General features: G+C 33.8%; 1 protein-coding gene and 1 long non-coding RNA gene across 12 annotated transcripts in view; one reads left to right on the top strand and one right to left on the bottom strand.

Annotated features, from left to right (window-relative positions):
• The window catches only part of LOC126971319 (putative uncharacterized protein DDB_G0282133), a 33,826-nt gene extending 13,533 nt beyond the window's left edge, over positions 1–20,293 (top strand). The window contains exons 4-7 of one of the 11 annotated variants that reach the window (XM_050817547.1): positions 2,424–2,495; positions 3,288–3,448; positions 14,692–18,233; positions 18,810–20,293. In XM_050817547.1, the coding sequence (XP_050673504.1) occupies positions 2,424–2,495; positions 3,288–3,448; positions 14,692–18,233; positions 18,810–20,215 (5,181 nt within the window). In that variant the 3' untranslated portion in view covers positions 20,216–20,293. Of the gene's footprint in view, positions 1–2,423; positions 2,496–3,287; positions 3,449–11,493; positions 12,851–13,208; positions 14,488–14,691 lie in introns of those variants that run through there. The other 10 variants (XM_050817544.1, XM_050817548.1, XM_050817543.1 and 7 more) reach the window with 10 other exon arrangements.
• LOC126971501 (uncharacterized) overlaps positions 1–23,057 on the bottom strand; it is a 62,061-nt gene that overhangs the window by 16,996 nt on the left and 22,008 nt on the right. The gene's annotated exons all lie outside the window — the stretch shown is intronic.

Below are 23,057 nucleotides of genomic sequence, written 5' to 3'. Positions count from 1 at the left end.
GCATACGATCCCGTTGCCTAGTTTCGTTGTAAGAAAAAGTCCATTTGCAAAAACGCGCCATTTTCTGAAAGTATCAAAGAGGATGTAAATACTGCATAATAAGAGGTGGGACTGCCTGTGTAAAAAGGTATAAAAAATGCATTTATTTTCTCAAAATTGATTCCTTTAGAATTCTTTTTGATGTAAAAATTTTGTAAAAATTGAAACTTAGTTTAGTATGAAACATGAAGTCATTTGACATAAGTTTGAAATAGTAGTAATTACATTATGGCGATTGGCCACGAGGTATAATCCGGCTAAGTTTGAAAGTGAACAGTTGCTTTCGTACAAAAACGTAGTGGTTTTCGGCTATCTCCGTTTTTTACAAGATTATAGCCGTTATCTGTCAATCTATCAATTACTGCACGTTTCATACAATAGAGTGAATCGCTTTTATCTTAGAGAGTTTCGCTAGTCTGGAAAGTATGTTGAAAAAAACCTGTTTAAATCTTTGATTAGTTATTTACTATTTCCCATAAATGTATTAAAAACATGCGATACACGGATGTGTAGGATAATGCAAACTCGCGACATAAAAATCCCTCGCTTTCGTATTGTGCTTCTTGATGTCAGCTCGTGCAAGCTACTTTCCACCCTTGTATCACAATAAACTATTACTATAACCAATAAATGGAGAGCCGGGTTTTGCCTTTGGTTATGCTGCGAAAAAATACAGAACCCATTGGAATAATACTTATACCATAAGATGCTTCTTATAGTACCTTCTCCGGTTCTAAGGTTTTAGTAAACGATGTGTTGGTGATTACTTATCTGGAATGATCTATATATATAAAAATTTAATTGCTGTTCGTTAGTCTCGCTAAAATTCGAGAACGGCTATACCGATGTGGCTAATTTTGGTCTTGAATTATTTGTGGACGTCTAGAGAAGGTTTAAAAGGTGAATAAATATGAAAATGCTTGGAATTAGTCGTTAGGAAATCAGAAAGAATAGTTTAAAATGAATAATTAATTAGAATTTTTATATCTTTCCAACTATCTCAGCAGATAAAATATAAACTAAATTTTACCTCAAATAAAATTCGAAAACAATATTTTTATGAACGATAAATCTTAAGTTTTGTCATAAGAAATAAAAAAAATATATAAATACAAAAAATAATAATACACGTAGTGTGCTTCGTCATATGTGTACGCGGACGAAGTCGCGGGTATCAGCTAGTTATTTATACACTAGCTGACCCGGCAAACGTTGTGTTGCCATATAAAGTATAATTCACGTGATAGTTTTATAAGTAATAAAATATTGCCTATATTATAGCCTTTAGATCATTTTGTTCTATTGTCAATAGTTTTTGCAGCGCACGCAAAAATAGGTTTTCGATTTTACACCTTGTGTTACAAAATAGCAATTTTATTACGGATCCTTAATTTTATAAAAAAAAAACATAGCCTATAGCCTTCCTCGATAAATGGACTACCCAACACTGAAAGAATCATTCAAATCGGACCAGTAGTACCAGAGACTAGCGCGTTCAAACAAACACTGCAGCTTTATATATTAAGTATAGATTTAAAATATCTATATATTTGCAATACTAATTATTCAGTTAATGACATTTCATAACATCTGACATTTCTTACAATGATGATGGTATTTAATTTAAGTAGATGGAAAAACATCGTTTGCCAGGTCAGCATTTGTTAGCGCCGACAGAGACTCTTGACCTTGAAGTGTGAGATCGCTTGTGTATGATATAAAATATAGCTATGCTATATTTTGACAAAATAACTGCTGAATTAGTACGATAATTGTCCAAGTAAACATATTTTAACATATTCCAAACTAAATAAACAGTACAAAACAGTCAAAGGAACCGACAGTTCAAGTCTAATTTATATAAACAAATACTATATTATATCATACTATTATAATTATATAATGTCTCACATAATATAATTGTGTTATAACAAGAGCAACTCACCGAATATTGGGTATAAATCGAAAAACAAACCAAAACTCAGCCTAGTCACGGAATTAATTAATAAGTACGTAGGTTTTTTTCTCGTGCGAAGGCTACAGAAGAACGCTTCGTGTGCCAGTGTTCGTAGCTGCAACATAATTCCTGTACACAAATTGATCATTTTATTTTTATGTTCGTAGCTGGAACATAAATCCTGTACACCAATTGATCACTTTATTTTTCTGTTCGTAGCTGCAACATAATTCCTGTACACCAATTGATCACTTTATTTTTCTGTTCGTAGCTGCAACATTATTCCTGTACACCAATTGATCACTTTATTTTTCTGTTCGTAGCTGCAACATAATTCCTGTACACAAATTGATCACTTTATTTTTCTGTTCGTAGCTGCAACATAATTCCTGTACACAAATTGATCATTTTGTTTTTATTTGTGCAGGCTGGAGCAATCGTGATACCTTCAACGAAGTCGGTCTCTGGTGTCAAGCTGTGGCAGTACGTTCTAGAAGAGGTGACCCATTGTGTTAAATTATTAAATTTACCCATTGTTGTTCATCGTTGTTTTACTTTCTTTGACTAACGAGAATATTTCATATTTAATTTCAAATATCTCTTAAAAGAATTAGAATGAAGACTTTGAAGGGAGCCGCAGCTAGTGTAGTTAGTGTGTTCTACTTAGATTTAACACTTTATGTCAGCACTCGTACTTGTATATACTGTCCCTGTTTTTGCTTTGGACGAACGGGAAGGTATTTGCATTAAAGGAGACCCCAACAATATGTTTTTGTATTTACAACACAGCAACATTGTCTCTAGACATAGTTGGAATGTGATCATCACTCCCATACCTCTCTCACCCCCTCGCGCTCGTCCTGTTGCGTCAGTGCGGTTTGCACTTTCATTACCATTACATGTCATGATATTTTCGTGCTACCACTGATTTGTTTTTGAAGTTTTCATTGTTACGTTTTGACTTTTGCTGTCAACACTTCTGTAGTTTCTGTTGTTCTTTGTCTTCTATTATACTTATCTTGTTTTATACTTAACCCAGATTCTTTCATTGATTTTTCATAATTATAATAATTACAATACGCGTCACAGCATAAAACCTTTACATAAATTAATAATACAGAAAAACGAATTGGCAGTTTATTTATTGATCATAACATCCAAGTAATGCTTGTTTTGTACGCCGTTACAATGCGTCGATGTGACGTCATTGACGTCAGGTCAGGTAGTAAGCATAAACTATTTAATTTTCTTTTCCTTTCTATTATCATCCATAGTGATCTTTTTTTCACAGACTGAATACAAGCCTTATGTCCATCTGGGTATAGGAAAGGGTGGTCAGACCATTCTCGAGACGAAAAAGGCATGGCTAGAACTACTGAAGCATTTGATTACGATGATGACACTACGGACCAGTTTTCGGATGGTCGAAATATCCAACAGGGCAGCTACCAAGTAAGTGATTTTCTCTTTAAACGCCTTTAACTACTAGACTTTGTGTAACAAAAACTGCAGTCCAACTCCTGCTAAAAGTACTCTAATGCCCCTTTGAACTAATAGAATAACTGCTATATCTATACATTGTCGCATTTTCTCCAGTTGTTTAAAATATTCTTGGACAATAGGCAGCAATAAAGAAGATTTATTTAGCTTAGGATACATATGATGAATTTAGAACACGCTTCGGACAGTGACAGTTGACACACAGAAAGTGTGCTTACATTGTCTTTAAGCACACTTCTGCAATTCCGCTATCAGACTGCGAATGATGTTGACCTTATATGTGTATAGAACGTCATTGGTCGGGTTGCCCGAAGGTTTTCCGGAACGAACAAGTAGAAAATAATATGAACGATACCAATTCTTCATTCACTATGTTTTTCAAGTCCTTCAGCAACCTACCACCACTGCATCTTCCAGTACGTGGTTGCCATTCGAGGACTTTACTGCCCCAATGGCTATCTGTCCATCCGTCGAGCTATGTGCCTTGCCAACTGCCACTTCAGTTTCGCGATCATCACATAACAAATAATCAATAAGTTTTTCACCAACAAAAATCATTTGTCTGTCTGGCCTTATGAGTAGTGGCATTACAAGAACATTAAGGCGTTTACTGCTATTTTTACGGAGTTGTTCAAAGACTACCCCCGAAAAAAATTGGTCGGGTATCACACAACTATTCATGATACAACGACTTTCCAAGGTAACCAACAGCCACGTGTCCAGTTTTGTTAAAAATGATGCAATTAACCGCTAATTGGCAATTTCCATCGCACCATTTTGTTTGGCTCCGATTCATCTTGAAAGACACAAACGTTCGATTGCTGTTTTGTTCTGATGGTAGCAAAAATCCATGTTTCGTCATCTGTTACTACGTCCCACTTAGTGAAGTTTGACGCCTCTTTGTTGAATCTGTCATAACATTGATCCAAGTGACGCGATCCGTTTGATGAACCTTGGCCAAATTGTGTTGGGTCCATCGAGAGCACAGCTCAGATCCAAATTTTTGTGTAGAATTGGTTGTATTTGACTTACGCTTTTTCTCAAAGTTACCTGAACTCTTGGTAGGTCACAGAAATGTCTGTTTTGCATCATACAGCGCACAGCATAAATTTTTTTGTTGTTCACATCGGTGGACTTTACCAAAAGCGTCACTGAGATTGACACGACCACGTTTGAATTACACAAACCATTGTGCATGGTCTTTCAATGCTATAAGCAACAATTTGAAAACGAAGCAACCTTTCTAAGCTATAAAATGACAATATAGTAGAACATATTATGGAAATATGAATGTGTGATAAAATGAATTTCATTCTACAGCCAAACGGTCCCAGTTTCAAATGTTGTAATAACATTTAAATATTATTTATGTAAATTGTAAATGGCCATTCTAGAATCAAATAGTGCACCCCATGTATGTATGTGCGACGTTGCCAGCTAGATTAGATTCCTTTACGTGGCAGTTGATCATTGAACCGGATATCTTGAATTTTGATTTTTTGTTCGAACTTAGTTGCAATGGCCGAGAAAAACGTATTCCTTGTTATTTGCAGTACATGTTTTGTTCCCTTATTAACTTGTAGCCGCACACGGTGTTGTTCACATGGCTGGCTGCTTCTGTATTTACTGGTTCCTCATGAATGTATGGATTAGAAACTCTTTAGCACAACACAAGCATTTCAGGTCCTGTGAAGGCACAGAACGCTCGAATTTCCTTCTATGCCTCGTTATGACAAAGAAACTTTGTTTTATCAGCAACTTTCCAATCTTCACGCTATTGAACTGCACAAATAATGTGAATTTGGCATTTATATTAATTAAGATCCATGTACAATATTGGTTGTAACTTATTACATGATGGAAGAAGAATTTTATACCAGAACTAGCGTATAAGTAGCCATCTACTTTTGTAATTAATATATTTTTTAGTTTCTTTGCTATTTAGTCTTTATTATCAGGTAGGCCATCTGGTCGGCCCGACTTTATGCAGTAAATCCTCCCTCGATTTCTACTAGGTTCCATCTTCAGAGACCACCTGTGAAGAAAATCCCTTATAAAAACATATATTTTCCAATTCAGTTCCGGCGTCCTCGAGTAATCGGTGAACATAGTACATAAAAAAGAAAATAGATTCCGACGAATTCAGGACCTCCTGCTATTTTGAAGTGGTTTATATATTTTCTTATTTGTACGTTGCAATAATCGAATCTTGTTGTCGAATTCGCTGCATCCAAAATAGAGAATTACGAATTTTGAAGATTCCTGAAACTTGTTGACCAAGGGGTGACCTAGTAAATACTAGGATAGATATTATATATAGTATTATATGTTTAGAAGACAATGTTCCCTACTTGATGGTGCAGTTATTGTTATAAATAAGTCTAGTATAAAAGACGTGATATTTGTAGAAACAGCTTTCGGGGTATATTAGAAACAGGAACTTAAATATTTCTTACTCATAAACCAGTCTCTATCTTGTCTCAATAAAAACCTGAATCATTTAAGATTTACAAAATTGTCTGAAATACCTAAATGAATACATGTTTTAGATAGTAATATATGCCTAAATGCTGTTTTTAAATTATTAGAAATTTCTGATAGAATGTAGTAGACTTACAAGTGATTTGTAAAGTGTGTCCATATCTGGAAATCAGAATCTTGCCATAATACAACAATAATATAACAAGTGTGTTATGTACCTTTAAGTGTCAGTGGGCACTTTTTTGCTAACTCTGTCATATCGATTGAATAGACTTATATTTCAATATTGTCAAATCAGTGTTGGATTTTTAAATCCCCTACGCATGTTAAAGGTTTCCGGATGGTAAATGATCACCGCTGCCCATGAGTAAGGGCAAAAGAGTTCTTGCAACACTAGAGGACATCACAGCAGTGCTGACGGAGGGGTAGGTAGTTGTATAAGCACTGTTTTTTGAAAGCAAGGTAATTCCAAAGTTTGAATTCATAATTGTATCTTTTTATGAGAAATAGTGACGAGATCAGTAAGTTCACGTTCACCTGGTGGTAAATGATAGACCCTGCCCACCGTAGTGTAGCATTGCTTAAGATCTTCGAAACTCTCACTAACCCAATAATGTCACTTGTGATGACCTCCTTTAAATCGAAACACAAAAAGTCCTTACCAAATACGTCTTGGGGGCAGAAAAAAAGGCCGCTGTGCTTTAGCTCATCTAGACGATATTCTGTGTGTACTTTTAAATTGCTACTGAAGGAATTGTTTTCGTAGAATTTGTAGAGGTAATTTGTAGCTTTAGTAGAAATTGGGCCCAATAGGGGCAAAGCTGCCGATGAACTCACCCTTCCGTCTTATCTAAGGACTGGACGACTTGTTATTGATCTGCTTGTATCTTAAATACTTCGTATAAACACAACAATTGTGATGGAAGCTTTATATTATATCAATCATTAATTGCAATGATCTCTGCATCTTTATGCTGAGGTTTTTTTAGAAATGTTTAATTTGCAAAAGTTTATTTGTATGGCAGGAGTGAATATTTTAAGAATATTTTTAAGAAACTCAGTTTTTGTAAGCGTCGAATATTGAATAGAATACTCTTATATAGATGAAGTTTGTTACCTTATTATTATAGATTATGGATTTCAACCGTTCGCATTCATTAAATGTATGAAATGTAACTATCGAAAGATCTTTGTGTTAACTGCTATTTCGTCGTTATTTACTTCAAATTACCTACAGATGTATTTATTTAACTTTTATCGTCGCGGAACTTTAAAATAGTAATTATTATCACCGGTACTCGTGATATATATTTTATTAATTTGATGCCTATATTTCGATCCAATTCATGAATTGTGGTTGCAGCGGAACTGCGCACGCGGCGAGAAATTCTAGACGCATTGAGACTTTTCACTAATATTACATCAATTTTGAATTTGAATACTATTAGACCCTCCTCCCTATTCAAATCTTAGAATGTGATCAAAACTAATTAGATGCCACGTGGACAGATTGATGTAGTATTAGTGTCAAGTGTCCATGTGTCAAGAGTATCCCGCCGCATTCGCAGTACCTCCGCGACCACGATTCATGCAATTGGATCGAAATATCGGCTCATCAATAAAATATATATCGTGAGAACCCTTGATAATAATTACTATACCTACAGATGGCTCTATTATCAATCTTTATGGATTGGACTACGGTAATAGGGTGATAGGCACATTTTGAGGGCAATTTTTGCTGCAATTCGATGGCGGTACAGAATATCTCCGTCCAAATGAACAAAGTCTAGCACCAAGAGAATAAAAATGACAAGGTATAATTTCGTCCAGCAAATATTACTCTTCTTTATCAAAATTGAAAGCCTTGTTCTTGAAGAACTTATTTCATCGGATTCTACATAATATCTATCTATCTATATATATAAAAATGAATTGCTGTTTGTTAGTCTCGCTAAAACTCGAGAACGGCTGGACTGATTTGGCTAATGTTGATCTTGAATTATTTGTGGAAGTTCAGAGAAGGTTTAAAAGGTGAATAAATATGAAAATTCTCGGAATTAAATAAAAACCACGATTTTGATTTTTCTTTGATGTGTCCCCCGTCGTTCAGAAATCAAATTAAAATAATAGTTTAAAATGAATAACTAATTAGAATTTTTATACCTTTCTAACATTCTCAGTAGGTAAAAAATAAACTTAATTTTAGGTAACTATAGTGGGTAGATTAACTACAGTTGTTATCTATCTATCAGATTACTTTTATGTAGATTGATAAATCTTAAGTTTTGTCAAAAAATAAAATTTCTGAACCGACAAAACCAACAAAACAAAACAAAAAAATAGTTTATCAGTAGAAAGCTTTGAATTGATTAACAGACTGATTCATCGCATCAAATTGAAATATATAATAAAGCCAGTATTTAGCCAGGAAAACTCTTTTTTGAAAGTAAGCAATATCGTGTGTAATTAGTCGAAAATAATTATTGTATCATTCGTACCGAGGATTTGTACGAAGTCTGCCGGGTCAGCTAAGTTATTTATGATATACTGTTTGTCGTGAATGGAGGGAAATTGGGAGGATTCCATCTATTGATGATGCTTAGAAAAGATGGCAAACGATTAAATTTATAAAGATTTTTGGCACCCTGAGATAATATTGATAAATAAAATAGTTATAAAAATAAATTTAAACCACTTCAAAAAGTGACAAAAAAGTTGTCTTATGTAATGAACTAAGAACTAAATAAATAAAGAAAATAAACCCAACATTTTTTGGTAAAGTTTTAAATGTTCTAATATATAAATTTCTCGTGTCCCGGTGTTTGTTACCAAACTCCTCCGAAGCGGCTGAACCGATTTGTATGAAATTTTGTGTGCATATCGGGTAGGTCTGAGAATCGGCCAATAACTATTTTTCATAGCAATTTCTTTATTTTTTTTATATGCTGATATATGCTGAATCATAGCATTAAAAATACATAAAATTTCGTCCTACGATCTACAACTTTTTTTGTATTGCGATTTTTATATTATTCTATTCCATCCACAAATCCGCTGTAGGGTTACAAGATGGCAATCGAATACAATAATATATTACAAACACATTAAATTAGAAGCACATTTCATTACACAATTAACTAAAATAAATAATATTAATAATTACAAGTTTAAGCACAATCTAAATCTAAAAACCTTACAAAATATAACATGATAACATTAAATAGATTATTAAAAGGAGTACCTTTTGGCAAGGTTCCGAAATTTGAATAGCTAGACCAATTATTTGTCCGAGGTTTTGCTGCCAGCTCTTCGGTCTCCTGTGATGTCAACTAACCTTTTTGCTATTTCCTTAAAAAGCCTTATAGCCTAATACAATTATTTTCATCATCATCAGCCGGAAAACGTCCACTGCTGGACAAAGGCCTCCCCAAAAAATTGTGGTGCTGGTTATACTCCTCTGTCTTCTGTATAACCTGCCGCAGCGTATGTATGTGGTCTATGGTGCTAAAGCCTTTTGGGAATCCGGCTTGTTCAGGAGGCTGGAAGTCGTCGAGCCTGCGCACGAGACGATTCGTGATAGCCCTAGAAAACAGCTGATATACATGGCTCAGAAGTGATATGGGCCTATAGTTCTACAAAAGCATTTTATCGCCCTTTTTGAAGAACAGCACCACTATACTTCTGTGCCATGCTTGCGGCGTTTTGCCCTCGAGGATGACGGAATTGAATAGTTTCTGGAGGGTCTTAAGTACAGGGGTATCACGAGCTCTCGGAAGCTCAGCTGTAATTCCATCATCACCCGGCGCCTTTTTAAGCTGTTTTAGGGCCATACTAATCTCGTACAGGCTGACGTCTGGGTTATCTTCGGTATAGTGTCGGGTTAATTTGGCTCTTGGATCTTCAGCCTTGTTGGTAACAGGTGCCCGTGCGGTCGTGTATAACTGTCCGTAGAACTTCTCGACTTCCCTCAAAAGTTCGGGTTTAGACGAAACGACCCTGCCGTCACCGGTCTTTAGCTTTGTCAGTTGGCTCTGCCCGATAGACAAATCTCGTGCGAATACTTTTGAGCCTTTGTTACGCTCTATGGCTGCCTTCACACAAACTGTATTGTGGCGGCGTATATCGCGAGTCAATGACTTGGAGACGTTTGGCGTCTTACATCCATCAATTTGAGGATTGGTCTGAGATTTTTCCGGTTTTTTTGAACGGCTGGCCTTGAAGAACTCAGACCCAGCCGTTTGGACAGTTGCCACGAACCTGTTGTTATACTGGTCCACGTCTACGCAGTCACCGAGGCATTCGAAGCGGTTTTGCAATTCGAGTTGAAAGTTTTCGGGGTTTTGGATCTGGATGGGTGCGCGTCATAGCGTAGACTTACCAGACGAGGCCGCTCCAGTTTTGGATCGATATTCAATTTGCCTCTTACTATGCGGTGATCACTCCCAGTTTTCACTGAGTTGATCACGGAGACATCATTGAATATATGTCTTTTGGTCGACATAATGAAGTCGATCTCATTTTTAGTGGCACCATCGGGGCTGATCCAAGTCCATTTGCGTTGTTCTGGCTTCATGAAGAAGGAGTTCATCATATTGAGATCCTCTTTCGCCATGATGTCAGCCAACATCTGGCCCCGGGCGTTCCGATTTCCATAACCAAATTTGCCCACTCTCAACTCATCGCAATCGGACACAAAAAATATTTTGTAAATAAAATCGCACAATTATTGTAGTACGATATAATAATTGGTAGGTCTGAGAATCGGTTGCATTTATTTTCTATACCCCAAAAATTTTAACTATCGATTTTTTTTAAATAACTTTATATGGATTTGGAGATTAATACAACATTTGCTGGGTCAGCTAGTTATCTTATAAATTTTTACGTTTCCACAAAACACAAAACACGTTATGAATTTCCCCTTTGGATGACCATTTTAAAGTAAAGTTGAACACCTATTGTAAATTTGTGGAATTACAAATTACATGTCAAATCAAAATGAGCATAGATTGGTTAATTTCTTTTCTATTAAATGTACCTTTTCGGAAACTTGATATTGGAGTTATCTAAAATAAGACTATACTAATACCTCCGTTTTTCAGTTGATTAAATTACGTTATCCCTGCTAAAACTTAGTACATGTTTAATTCACAAAACAAATTAATTAATAATTAATACAAAAAATTTAAATAACGAAAAGACAGATGACACCTGACGTGATAAAGAAGGAATGATTTAAACGTCAGTTAAATCACAGAGATTTGGAGTTAAAAATGAAAATGAAGTACATTCTGTAATTTATAGATTTCACAAAAAAACATTAATAAAGCCTAAAGTTTGTGTCGAGTTCATCGCCAGTGAGTCTTTTGTTGTGTTTTAATAAAGAATATTTTGACCAAAGTCAGTAAATCGAAAAACTATTGAATTTCTCATACGTACAGTCCTTAAGCAGAAGAGAGTCATCGGCAGTAAAAGAGCAGTACATACACGAATCAATAAAAAATTGTCAACAGGAAAATGAACGTCCTTGGTAAGATTGTCATACCAAGAACAAATGTTACGATGGCTTATATAAATAATGAGTTGGAAGAATTAGCGAGAGAGGAATTTTTTAGATTGAAAAAAGTATTGGAGATTAAAAAAAGAATTCGAGAGGGAAAGGCTGAAAAAAATAAGGCTACCAAACCGATGAATGAAGATGAGCCGAAACGTAAAAAAAATAATAACTTGAGCAAACCGATGTGTATTGTCTGTGGAGAGATAATTAAAGATCTTGGTCCAGTTATTGATAAAGACCAAAAACTGGTTGATCTAGAAATACAATTATCTGACATTATAAAAATGACAGAAGACTTGAATAAGGATGGACTGCTCACAGCTGATGTAAAAGATTTTATGAAAATTGCAGGCCAATTAAAACGAAGTTTAGAATTTAAATCAAATGTAAATATTGAAGAAATATGCGACAACTGTAAATTAAAGCTAATTGAAGAACATGAAGCTCAATCTCATTCCTCAGAGCTATCAGAGCCTTCAACATCCAATATACCTCCGCTAGATAATACAAGCTCCCTTCATGTTATTGATGTCAAAACGACTACAACACTCAAAGAAGTATCGAAAGATACTCTAAAATCTGTTCAGATTCCACAACCTGGCACATCATCAATACGTGATGCTCCAGTTCCAGTTCTTACTCCTGTTCCAACTACAATTCAAGATCCAGCTACATTAAATTTGGAGCTTGGTGTATTTGAAGAAGAAATAAAAGAAATAACAAAAATTATAAGAGTAAAAAATGAAGATGGAACTGTTACAGAAGAAAAGAAAGTGATTAAAATAAAAAGAGAAGTTAAAGCACCATCAAGAGGAAATGCAAGTCAAACAACTTCGAACGACCCTAACGCACAACCTTCAAACCAACCCTCTCAAACATCTGGAAAATCTAACCCATACTCTGGATCGAGAACTATAGGTTTAGTTTCAATCAGTAGTTGTGAAGACCCTAAATCCAGATCTAATTTAAAAAAAAAGACAAAATCTGAACCTATTATCCCTTCCTCACCAGCCTCAGAAACTACAGATAGATTCTGCGTCTCATCTATAACATTACTATCAACAGATCTAGATTTCGATTACAAAAATAATAGCAATCAATTTTTATTTTCTAATTTTAGTAACTATCAAAAATTGGGACAGAATAAACAAACACAAAGCCTTTAGCAAACATTAAAAGAAGGAACATCTTCAAATTCCTTTAAGCAATTCTGTTAATTAATTGATAACACAAACCTAAATTTTGGAGCGACCTTCTTAAAAACCAAAGTCACTCGATCAATAAAGCTGATATTTTTACAAAATAAATTGAAACAGTGTTTCATTTAGTACGAAATAGGTAGTAAATAGTCAAATGTTACATTATAGTTTAGTATATTAACAATACTTCACTGCTTTTGTTGTATTCGGAAATAAAACGGCTCATCTAACCCTAAGCAGAGAAGTGAAACGATTCCGTTAGATATTGGGGCTATAATCAAAATATAAGCTAGAATAAAATACGTAGATAAATTATTCTTAAATAAAAAGAAAACATATATTATAATATAAACGGTATTCAATTTGAATTAATTCATTAACATTCAGTATTCAAATGAAAAGGCGGAAGGTTGAGTATCATGCGTTTTAAATCTATGCGATTTTGAGTTAAATGTCAAATTCTTACCTACAGGAAATTCAATGTATTATCAAAGTTGGTAATACCAAGAGTGAATCTTAGTCAACGGTATATTATATCTGAGCTTGAAGAAATGGAAAGAGAGGATAATTTTAGATTAAAACGATTCAAAGAATTAAAATTAAAGAAAGCGGGTGATAAAACTGAAAAAAAAGACAAACCATATCCTGAATGTCCCATTTGTAAGAAGAGTAGCTTGGCAGAACTTAAAAATGAAGACAGCCCAATCAGTTTGAGGTCTGTTGCTACGTATAAAAATCCAATTGAAATTGATAAAGATCATTTTAGTATAAGTAATGTATATAGTCCAGTCATTGAGAGGCCTATTTCTGAGAATAAACCTAAGAATAGTCCACTCCCAACTGAAATTGATGAGGCTTATTCAGGTGGTTTTGGAGAAGTCACAAATAAAGATGAACCAGTACTTGAGTGTCCCATTTGTGAGAGAAGTAGTTCAATTCAAACGAAAATTGATGAGGTTCATTTAAATAGCTTTGATGGAGTCTCAATAAAAAGCTTAGGTAACAGTGCGGATCAAAGTTTAGATAATATTAGATCCATTACTAAAGTGCAAACTTTACCAAAAAAATCCTCTACGACGAGCAATGAAAAGGATTTAATATCATTAAAAAAGCGTTTTCAAAAGTTTCAAGAAGGTACTATATCGCTGTCATCTTCTTGTGATTTATGTGATGAATCCTTGGCGCAAATTGAAACAGCATCCGAAGATATTTGTTGTGCTTCTTGTGATTCATTTAAAAATGAAAGTGAAGTTAAAGAAGATAAACAGGAAAACGTTAAACAAACTTCTAGTAACGTTTCAAAACCAACGTCAGTGGATAGCTCTATAGGATATTTTGAAAAAAAAATACGTAGAATCAAAAGAATCACTAGAACTCAAAATGCTGATGGTACTATTAGAGAAGAAAAAGAGACAATAATCACAAGAAAATCAAAACGCATTCCAAATGAAATCTCTATGCTGGACGATGAAGATACGGAAGATATATCTGATGATGATGATGACGACGAAAAACAAGTGAATATTTGCACTATAAAATGTAATAAATTGTATTTAAATTCACATGCATTGACAAAATCTGAATTAGCCTTTAAAACCCCAATTTCAGCTACTTCTAACATGAGGAAAAGTATTTCCTTAGATAATTTATTTTTTGGGGATGATAATAAATACTCTACTGAATCAATTAGCGGTTCTCATGATTCAAAGGAAACTTATATTCATATTTGAATAAAGCTGGAATATGTATTATATTGGTTTTATTATTTTGCTATAGTTTTCTATCATTATATGGTCAAAAGTAGGAAACAATTTAAAAAAATTAATATTTTTGTTGAATTTATGCTTACATAAAGCTCTTTTTATATTGGTCTTTAGAAGACGGAAGGCTGAGTATCGTGGATATTGCATACATAAATTAGATAAGTAAATTGAATTTAACATTTTAACCCACAGGAAATTTAATGTATTATCAAAGTTGGTAATACCAAGAGTGAATCTTAGTCAACGGTATATTATATCCGAGCTTGAAGAAATGGAAAGAGAGGACAACTTTCGATTGAAACGTTTTAAAGAATTAAAGTTAAAGAAAGCTGGCGGTGGTGAAGACGAAAAGAATAAAAAAAAGTGCACTGTGTGTAAAAATTGTCTCACCTGCTGTAATTGCAATAATGTTGATAGAGAAAATACTGTTTCTGATGTTTCCCCTACTGAAAAGTCTTCAAAGAGTAATAAAGAAATCTCGTTTAATGATAATGAAGACGCAGTGTTGTATCCTAAAGAATGCAATGCAACTGAAGAGAAGAAACTATCAGATAGAGACATATTAAAATCAGAAGCAGGAGGGGATATAATTCAAATTGTATGTCCAAATTGTCAAGAGTGCTTAAATGTCAATAAAAGTGCAGCTTCCGTTAGTATTTTGAAAAAAGAGATTGACTTAGATAGTAAAGAATGTTACTCAGGCGTTTGTGGAAGACAAATTGGAGATGACTTACCTAAATCCCATTGTTGTTCGCTGAACAAACTTCAAAGTACAGAAAAGGAAAGAGCATTTTGTCAAATATGCAAAAATAAAAATGATGATTTCATCAATGTGTCACAAAATTCTTCAGCTGTCTCGATTTGTTGTTCGCTCAAAAATGATGCAGATTCAGAAAAATCTTACCCTTGCTTACCTACCTCGAATAGCAATATAAATGAATATCCAGATGGTTTTATATTGGAGTTACGACATACTTGTGATCAATGTGAACAACCAATGCATCTTGCGATTGAGGAGTCATCAAACACTTCATTGTGCTCTAAATGTCGAAGCCAGCAGATTAGAATGGGCAACATTAAAAACAATTTTAATACGGATAACAGCGATTTATGTGCAAAATGTAAGGAAGAATTATTATCGAAGCCATGTAGTTGTACAAGTACAATGCAAAGCGTTAATGAGGTGGTGCAACCCGAAGTCTCTTCACTATGTTCACTCTGTCGAGTAGAATCGAAATGTAATTTACAAGCCATAAAATCTTTCAATCTACGAGAAAATAAATCAATATGCTCATCTTGTATTCAGCAACTTCAAACTAAATCTAGCAACTCAGCTAGTTGCCCTTGCATTAGTGAACCCAATAGCAATTTGAAAAAGGTAAACAGTTTCCAAGACAATTTATGCGCATCTTGTAAAGAAAAATCAGAAATTAGGATTCCCTGTGCTTGCTCTAATGATGCAATAGAAGATAAAGTTTGCGGTAGAGATAAAAACCATAACTTTGGACGTAAATTCGATATAATGTGCATAAATCTTAATAATTCCTGTATTGAGGCAGGATACAAAAAAGGTATAGCTGCTCAAAAATGTTCTAGTCACTCAGAATTTAACAAAAACTCTAACCAAAATTGTCATCGTTGCGGTGTATCTATCAAAAAAGAAAGTATGGAACAACAAAGTCAATCATCATGTTATGTTTGCGGAAGACCCATAAATAAGGCAAGCACTTGCGTAAAAGATAAAAATAAAGTCAATGACTGTTCCCAAAAAAGTGCTTCATCACCAAAATTTGTTCAGGGAGCATCTGGAACAGAAAATCAATCAAATTTAAAACAAAATAAGTCCACTCTATGTATGCCACTTGGTAAAGGCTTGAAAGTCAAGTTGCCACCACTTCAAACATCAATGAACTCAAACACTTCAATGCAGTCAAAAACTGGACATAAAGCGACTCATATGGCATGTGGAAGCGCGAATTCGTTGTTATCTTATATTGAAATAGAATGCTCACGTTCAAACATACAAACAGAAAAAAAAGAAGGTAGAATGGAAAGCTGCCCAAATAAAAATGAAATAAATATTTGTGGTTCACACTCAGAAGACGGTGGTGAATATTATTTCAAAATGAAAATTGTCCCGAGAGCTGAGTGCGATGCAAGTAAAGGTGGTACTGATATTGTACATAGTTTTATTGAATTGATGAAGAAACAAATTCTACCAGAAAGTAAATCTAAGGAACATACGTATCTCAACACTATTTCTAACAAAATATGTCAATCGAAAATAGATTATTGTGCTTCTCAGGAAACTCCTTCAATGTGCAATTCTTCAAGTGTTATAAGTCAGATGTCTGAAAGTAATAATAAATCTTCGTGTACGTGCAAAGATGAAACTCATGAAAAAGATAATTACCTAATCACTTCCAAATCCAGTTCACTCAACAAAAGTCAAGAAGAGAAAACAGATTTTATTCCTTCCAAAAACCTTCATACATGTTCGCATGTATGCAGTGAATCTAGTTTACAAAATCAATCTTGTGAAACCAATAATAATAAATTTTCATGCTTGTGCAAAGATAAGAATAATAATAATAATAATTATAACTATTTTACAATTGACACAATCAATATCAATACTCAACATAATGAAAAGAAAGAAATTTCAAAACATAGCCTTAACTCTCACTCTTCTCAATCAAAGGCTAATGAAAATTCAAATGAAGCAGATAAGAATAACTTATGTAAAGTTTGTCGTGGACAAAAACAAGCCAAAAAGTGTTGCTCGTGCGAAGGTAAAATGCAGATTTCCTGCAATGATTGCAGGAAAAATGCAGGCAGTGAAATTAAAAATTATCAATTCAGCTTCAACGAAAAGAAAATAGATTGTTGTGCTTCCAAAAACATTCCAACAGTTTCGTGTAGTACTAATAGTTTAAGAAGTCAATGCCCTGAAACTGATAAAAATAAGTCTACATGCACGTGCATAGCAAAGGAAAATGAAAACAATGATTATAACGAGTCAAAAATTAATACTATGGTCATTAGTACTCAAAAGAAGAATACCCAATGTACATGTACTGAACAGAAAGCTATGCCTATTCATAATTGTAATGAACAGACTACGCAAATAAATACGAAGGAAATTTTGAAAGTGACTAGCGAAAACAATTGTAGACTTTGTAATAAAAAAATGGAAGTAAAGAATAATTGCGATTTCAATGCTAACAGGAAGACATGTAGTGATTTTTCAAGCAGAAAAAATCAAAATAAGGATACATTATCCAAATCTTCCCACAGTAAAAGAAACTGTGTTAAATGTGGTTCTGAGTTTAATCCACAAAGAAAAAATCCAGCAACAGCTGCATTGCAGAGTCAAAAACATGATTACGAAAAGTTGACAAACTGTACCAAATGTTCTTCATCAAGAAAGGTGTACCAATCCGCGTGCCCAATTCATTCTTCTAAAAAGTCAAATTCTTCTCCAATCTTATCTACCTGCTCACATTTTCAAGAGAAAGACAGCAATAAAATGTCAGCAAGTGGTTGTAAATATTCTTCACTATTAAATTTAGAATCACAGAAATCTCCAGGTGGTAAAAGTCAGTCTTGTGAAAAGTCAAATACCTCTCTCTTAGAATCTAACTGTTTACGCTGTCGAGAAAAAGACAATGAAATGTCGACGCATGGCTGTAAATGTTCTTCAATCACAAAAACAGAATCGCAAAAGACTCGAGGTTGTCAAAGTCAATCTTCCACAAAATCAAGTACCTCTCCCAACGAATATAAATGTTCACGTTGTCAAGATAAGTACATCGAAAAGTCGTCACAGGGCTGTAAATGTTCTTCAATCACAAAAACAGAAACGCAAAAGACTCCAGGTTGTCAAAGTCAACCTTTCAAAAAGTCAAACGCCTCTCCCAGTGGATCAAACTGTTCACGATGTTCAGGAAAAAAAGTCGAAAATTTTACGCATGGCTGTAAATGTTCTTCAATCACAAAAACAGAATCGCAAAAGACTCCAGGTTGTCAAAGTCAATCTTCCAAAAAGTCAAATACCTCTCCTAACGAATATAAATGTTCACGTTGTCACGAAAAGTACATCGAAAAGTCGTCACAGGGCTGTAAATGTTCTTCAATCACAAAAACAGAAACGCAAAAGACTCCCGGTTGTCAAAGTCAACCTTTCAAAAAGTCAAACGCCTCTCCCAGTGAATCAAACTGTTCACGATGTTCAGGAAAAAAAGTCGAAAATTTGACGCATGGCTGTAAATGTTCTTCAATCACAAAAACAGAATCGCAAAAGACTCCAGGTTGTCAAAGTCAATCTTCCAAAAAGTCAAATACCTCTCCCAACGAATATAAATGTTCACGTTGTCACGAAAAGTACATCGAAAAGTCGTCACAGGGCTGTAAATGTTCTTCAATCACAAAAACAGAATCGCAAAAGACTCCAGGTTGTCAAAGTCAATCTTCCAAAAAGTCAAACGCCTCTCCCAGTGAATCAAACTGTTCACGATGTTCAGGAAAAAAAGTGGAAAATTTGACGCATGGCTGTAAATGTTCTTCAATCACAAAAACAGAATCGCAAAAGACTCCAGGTTGTCAAAGTCAATCTTCCAAAAACTCAAACGCCTCTCCCAGTGAATCAAACTGCTCACGATGTTCAGGAAAAAAAGTCGAAAATTTGACGCATGGCTGTAAATGTTCTTCAATCACAAAAACAGAATCGCAAAAGACTCCTAGTTGTCAAAGTCAATCTTCCAAAAAGTCTAATACCTCTCCCAACGAATATAAATGTTCAAGTTGTCAAGAAAAGTACATCAATAAGTCGCCACAGGGCTGTAAATGTTCTTCAAAGGAAAAGGAGGAGTATAAAAGAGCTCCAGGTTGCCAAAGTCTGTCTTCAGAGAAGTCTAAAGCATCACCCAATCAATCTAACTGTTCACGTTGCCAAGAAAAGGGGATTGAAAAGTCGACGCAGTATTGTAAATGTTCATCAATAAGAAAGGAAGAAACTCAAAGTGCTACAGGTTGCCAAAGTATATCTTCCAAAAAGCAATTATCTGCCATCCAATCCAACTGTTCACGTTGTCAACAAACAGATATCAAAAAGTCAACGAGTGGCTGTAAATGTTCTCAAACGGCAAAGGTGAAATTCCAAAATCACACTGATTACCAAAATCAACCTCTTGAAAAATCTTGTCCCCTACATCAAAAAGAATCAGCCTGCAATTGTACGTCAACTAAAAAAATGGAAAACCGAATAGATACTTCATCAAAAACAGACTGTTCATGCAAAGATTCCGAGATGTTCACAAATACATATAGCTACACATCAACTTGCAAAAGCGATAAATATTCCTCCAAGACAGCCAAATCAGATGAAAGTTGTCGTTGTTCATCAAGCTTGAAGCTAAGAGTATCAGATGAGTGTGCAAGTAGCGGCCATTCCTCTAAACTTTCAAGAGATTCTAGCGTAAAATCTTTCGGATCGTGCTGTGACTCTCAAACTAAAGATGCATCCACTCAAACACGACGGTCTGATAGGTATGATGTGAGGGACTTGCAGATGTTAACATTTTTACGTGATGCGCGAAAGGTAACTTGCACTTGTAGATCTGAACCAATTATACGAAACCCTACATCTAAACCCATATACCGTTCTAAATCTAACCATAGTGATTATGTATGCTTGAAACATTTAGAAATCGATTAAAGGCAAATTTTGTTTAATTTCTATAAAAAAAAACCCAAAGGATTCTTTTTTGTAATGTAAATAAATATGAAATCCAAATATTTACTTTTATTTGTCTTAATACCGACCTAACCGATAAATCGTGATACATGACGCATGGACAATTTTAATTTTAATATAGGCATTAAACTTGTTGAGAGACATACGAGTATTACATTATAAAGCTTATTGTGTTAGCATAAAGTTTTTGCCTGTTTTTATATTATATTCAGGAGTGAAACTAGAATTAATTAAATTATATAACTTATTAAAAATAAATTATTAATTTCATTAGGTTTTAATGTATTTTGTAAAAATGGTGGTGAAAATGGTATTTTACAAAGTTGGCCTGCATTTTTTTAATGTGGTTTGAAGAAACTGATACAAAGATAATATTACGTTTAATTATATGTGTTTTTAAAGACTCAAACTGAAGATAATGTCCAGGGTAGTCCAAATTTTATTAATTGTTTTAACAAGTAGCCCTTACATTTGTAAAAGCATTATCAACACATGTGGCACTAGTAGAAGTTATTCAAGAATACGTGCAAGCAAATATAATATAATATATGTGATAATAATATGTCATGCACAAGATTTAATAAATTAAATTACACAATAATAACATACAGAAAGGTTTTTATTTGATATTGTGGTTTTCAATAAAACTTCATCCATTACTTTATCAGAGAGATCAAAGTAAGGACAGGGTGGTGTATAAACAGACACAAAATGATTTGCTCTAATTTTCACTTGATGCTAAGTTCTATTACTATGTTTATACGAATTTATGCATGTTTAAGTAAGTATATTGTATGAAATATATCATTGTCTTGTAACCCATAACACAGGCTATATATGCTTAACTTGGGGCAAGATAATTTGTGTAAAAAGTGAGTCAATATTATTATTATTATTACTGATTGATTGATTGAAAAATATAAAGAAACTTAAGAGCAAATTTCATTCAAAAACACCGACAAAAGTTTCAAACCTATTCAAAATTGAATGTCAAAATCTACCACCCATTTGCAAAATTTACGTCTTCGACCTGAGAAGAGCAGGCGCTAGAAACTCAGCGGGTCATCTTTCCCGGTTTCCTGTAACACATTCCCGTCCTTTTCACGAAATCACATGTTAGGTACATATCAATTAAAATTGAACTTTTACGCCCCTATTGTTTTTGTAAATACAAGTACAATTACACGCGTTTCAATCCTTTAAAAATCATTTTGTTTCAGTAAATATGTAACACTCGCGTTATGAAAAGGAATACTATTTTAAACAATGAATTTATAGCACCGTAAAATAATGATTTTAAACTCAATTAGTTTACTTAATTTGTTAGCTTTACTTAGTGAAATTTTCATGATTCAAGTATACTTATTTACATGCGAAAGATGTGTCCATAAGTGGTCCTTTAATATTTTTTTTTAAACTATATATTTAATAGAATGTTTTTTTAGATGAAAGCCTTCCAATCTTGCCTTATTTGATGACACCTGCGTTTTCACAAAAAATATATTTGAATAACACTATCACTAATATCTCAAAGTCTAATTTTTTATGGTTATTTTAGTATGGACTCGATGAATTTTTTGTGTTATTGTAAAAACTAACATTCAAAGTTTTTTTTTCATTTAAATTAATGTTTTACTTCAATTTAAAACAAATAAATATATTTTTTTATGTATTGCATTATTTTGTACACACTCACAGATTTTTTTTTTATATCCTTCTTTATCTTTTATTGCTTTTTCTGTCAAGTGTCAATCTAACGTACTATTATGTCAGGTTGAGAGTAGGTCTTCCCTTCTCTCTCACTGCTCACAAGTCACAACAATCAAAGGTACCTTATTATACATACATACAACAATAAAATAAATAGATTCTTTTCACTGTGGCCTTCAATAAGCATTTATAAAGTTGTGAAATATATAAATCATTTGAGGATACAGCTCGGAGTTGATAGTCAACAGAATTTACCACTTAGTAATTGTCGGAACGCGGCATTTTATCATGTTTTAACAACATTACGAGACAAGCAGTGCATATTGGGTAGATCTGAGAATAGGACAACATCTATTTTTCATCCCCCTAAATGTTAAGGGTGGTCCACGCCATTTTTTTTTTTAAATTTGTTTGATTGAGTCAGCATTAAAAAATACATACAACTTAAAATTTACACCCATTTTTTACATCAACAGTTACTTTTGTATTGCGATTTTACTATCGGCAATACAACGTTTGCTGGGTCAGCTAGTAATATATAATAATATCAACATAAAATTCATATTAACATGAGTTATCGATACATGAAATCCAAGTCGGTCAGGCTTCCCTAGTCTTGGACTTTTTGCTAAACGTAAACAAACATTTTGCCGTTGACAGTTGAAGGTTGAATGTTGACATAAGTCTAGTCTTTGGGGGAGGCTTTTGTCCAGCAGTGAACGTCCTCCGGCTGATGATGATGATAAGTCTAGTAATAAAGACTATATATTTTTTTGTAATGTTGCCATTATTATCTACTATGGTAGCAGCTTTGATATTAAATTTAGCAAAAACGCAGACGTTTAAAAACTGTTAACTATTTCATAGAATATTATTGTTAGACTTCAAAACAAATTTTATATTAATAGTACCATTATAAGTGATCAAAAGACGGAAGAGTGAGTATCATTTTTATTGAATTAATAAAATTTGCATGTTATAATTAGTTATATGTAACAATTTACCCGCAGAAAGACTAATGTATTATCAAAGTTGGTAATACCAAGAGTGCATCTAAGTCAACGGTATATTATGTCTGAGCTTGAAGAGATTG

Source organism: Leptidea sinapis, chromosome 23, assembly GCF_905404315.1.
Source record: "Leptidea sinapis chromosome 23, ilLepSina1.1, whole genome shotgun sequence".
NCBI lineage: Eukaryota > Metazoa > Arthropoda > Insecta > Lepidoptera > Pieridae > Leptidea > Leptidea sinapis.
Note: the sequence above shows the minus strand (reverse complement) of the source record. Positions and strands in the feature narration are given on the sequence as shown.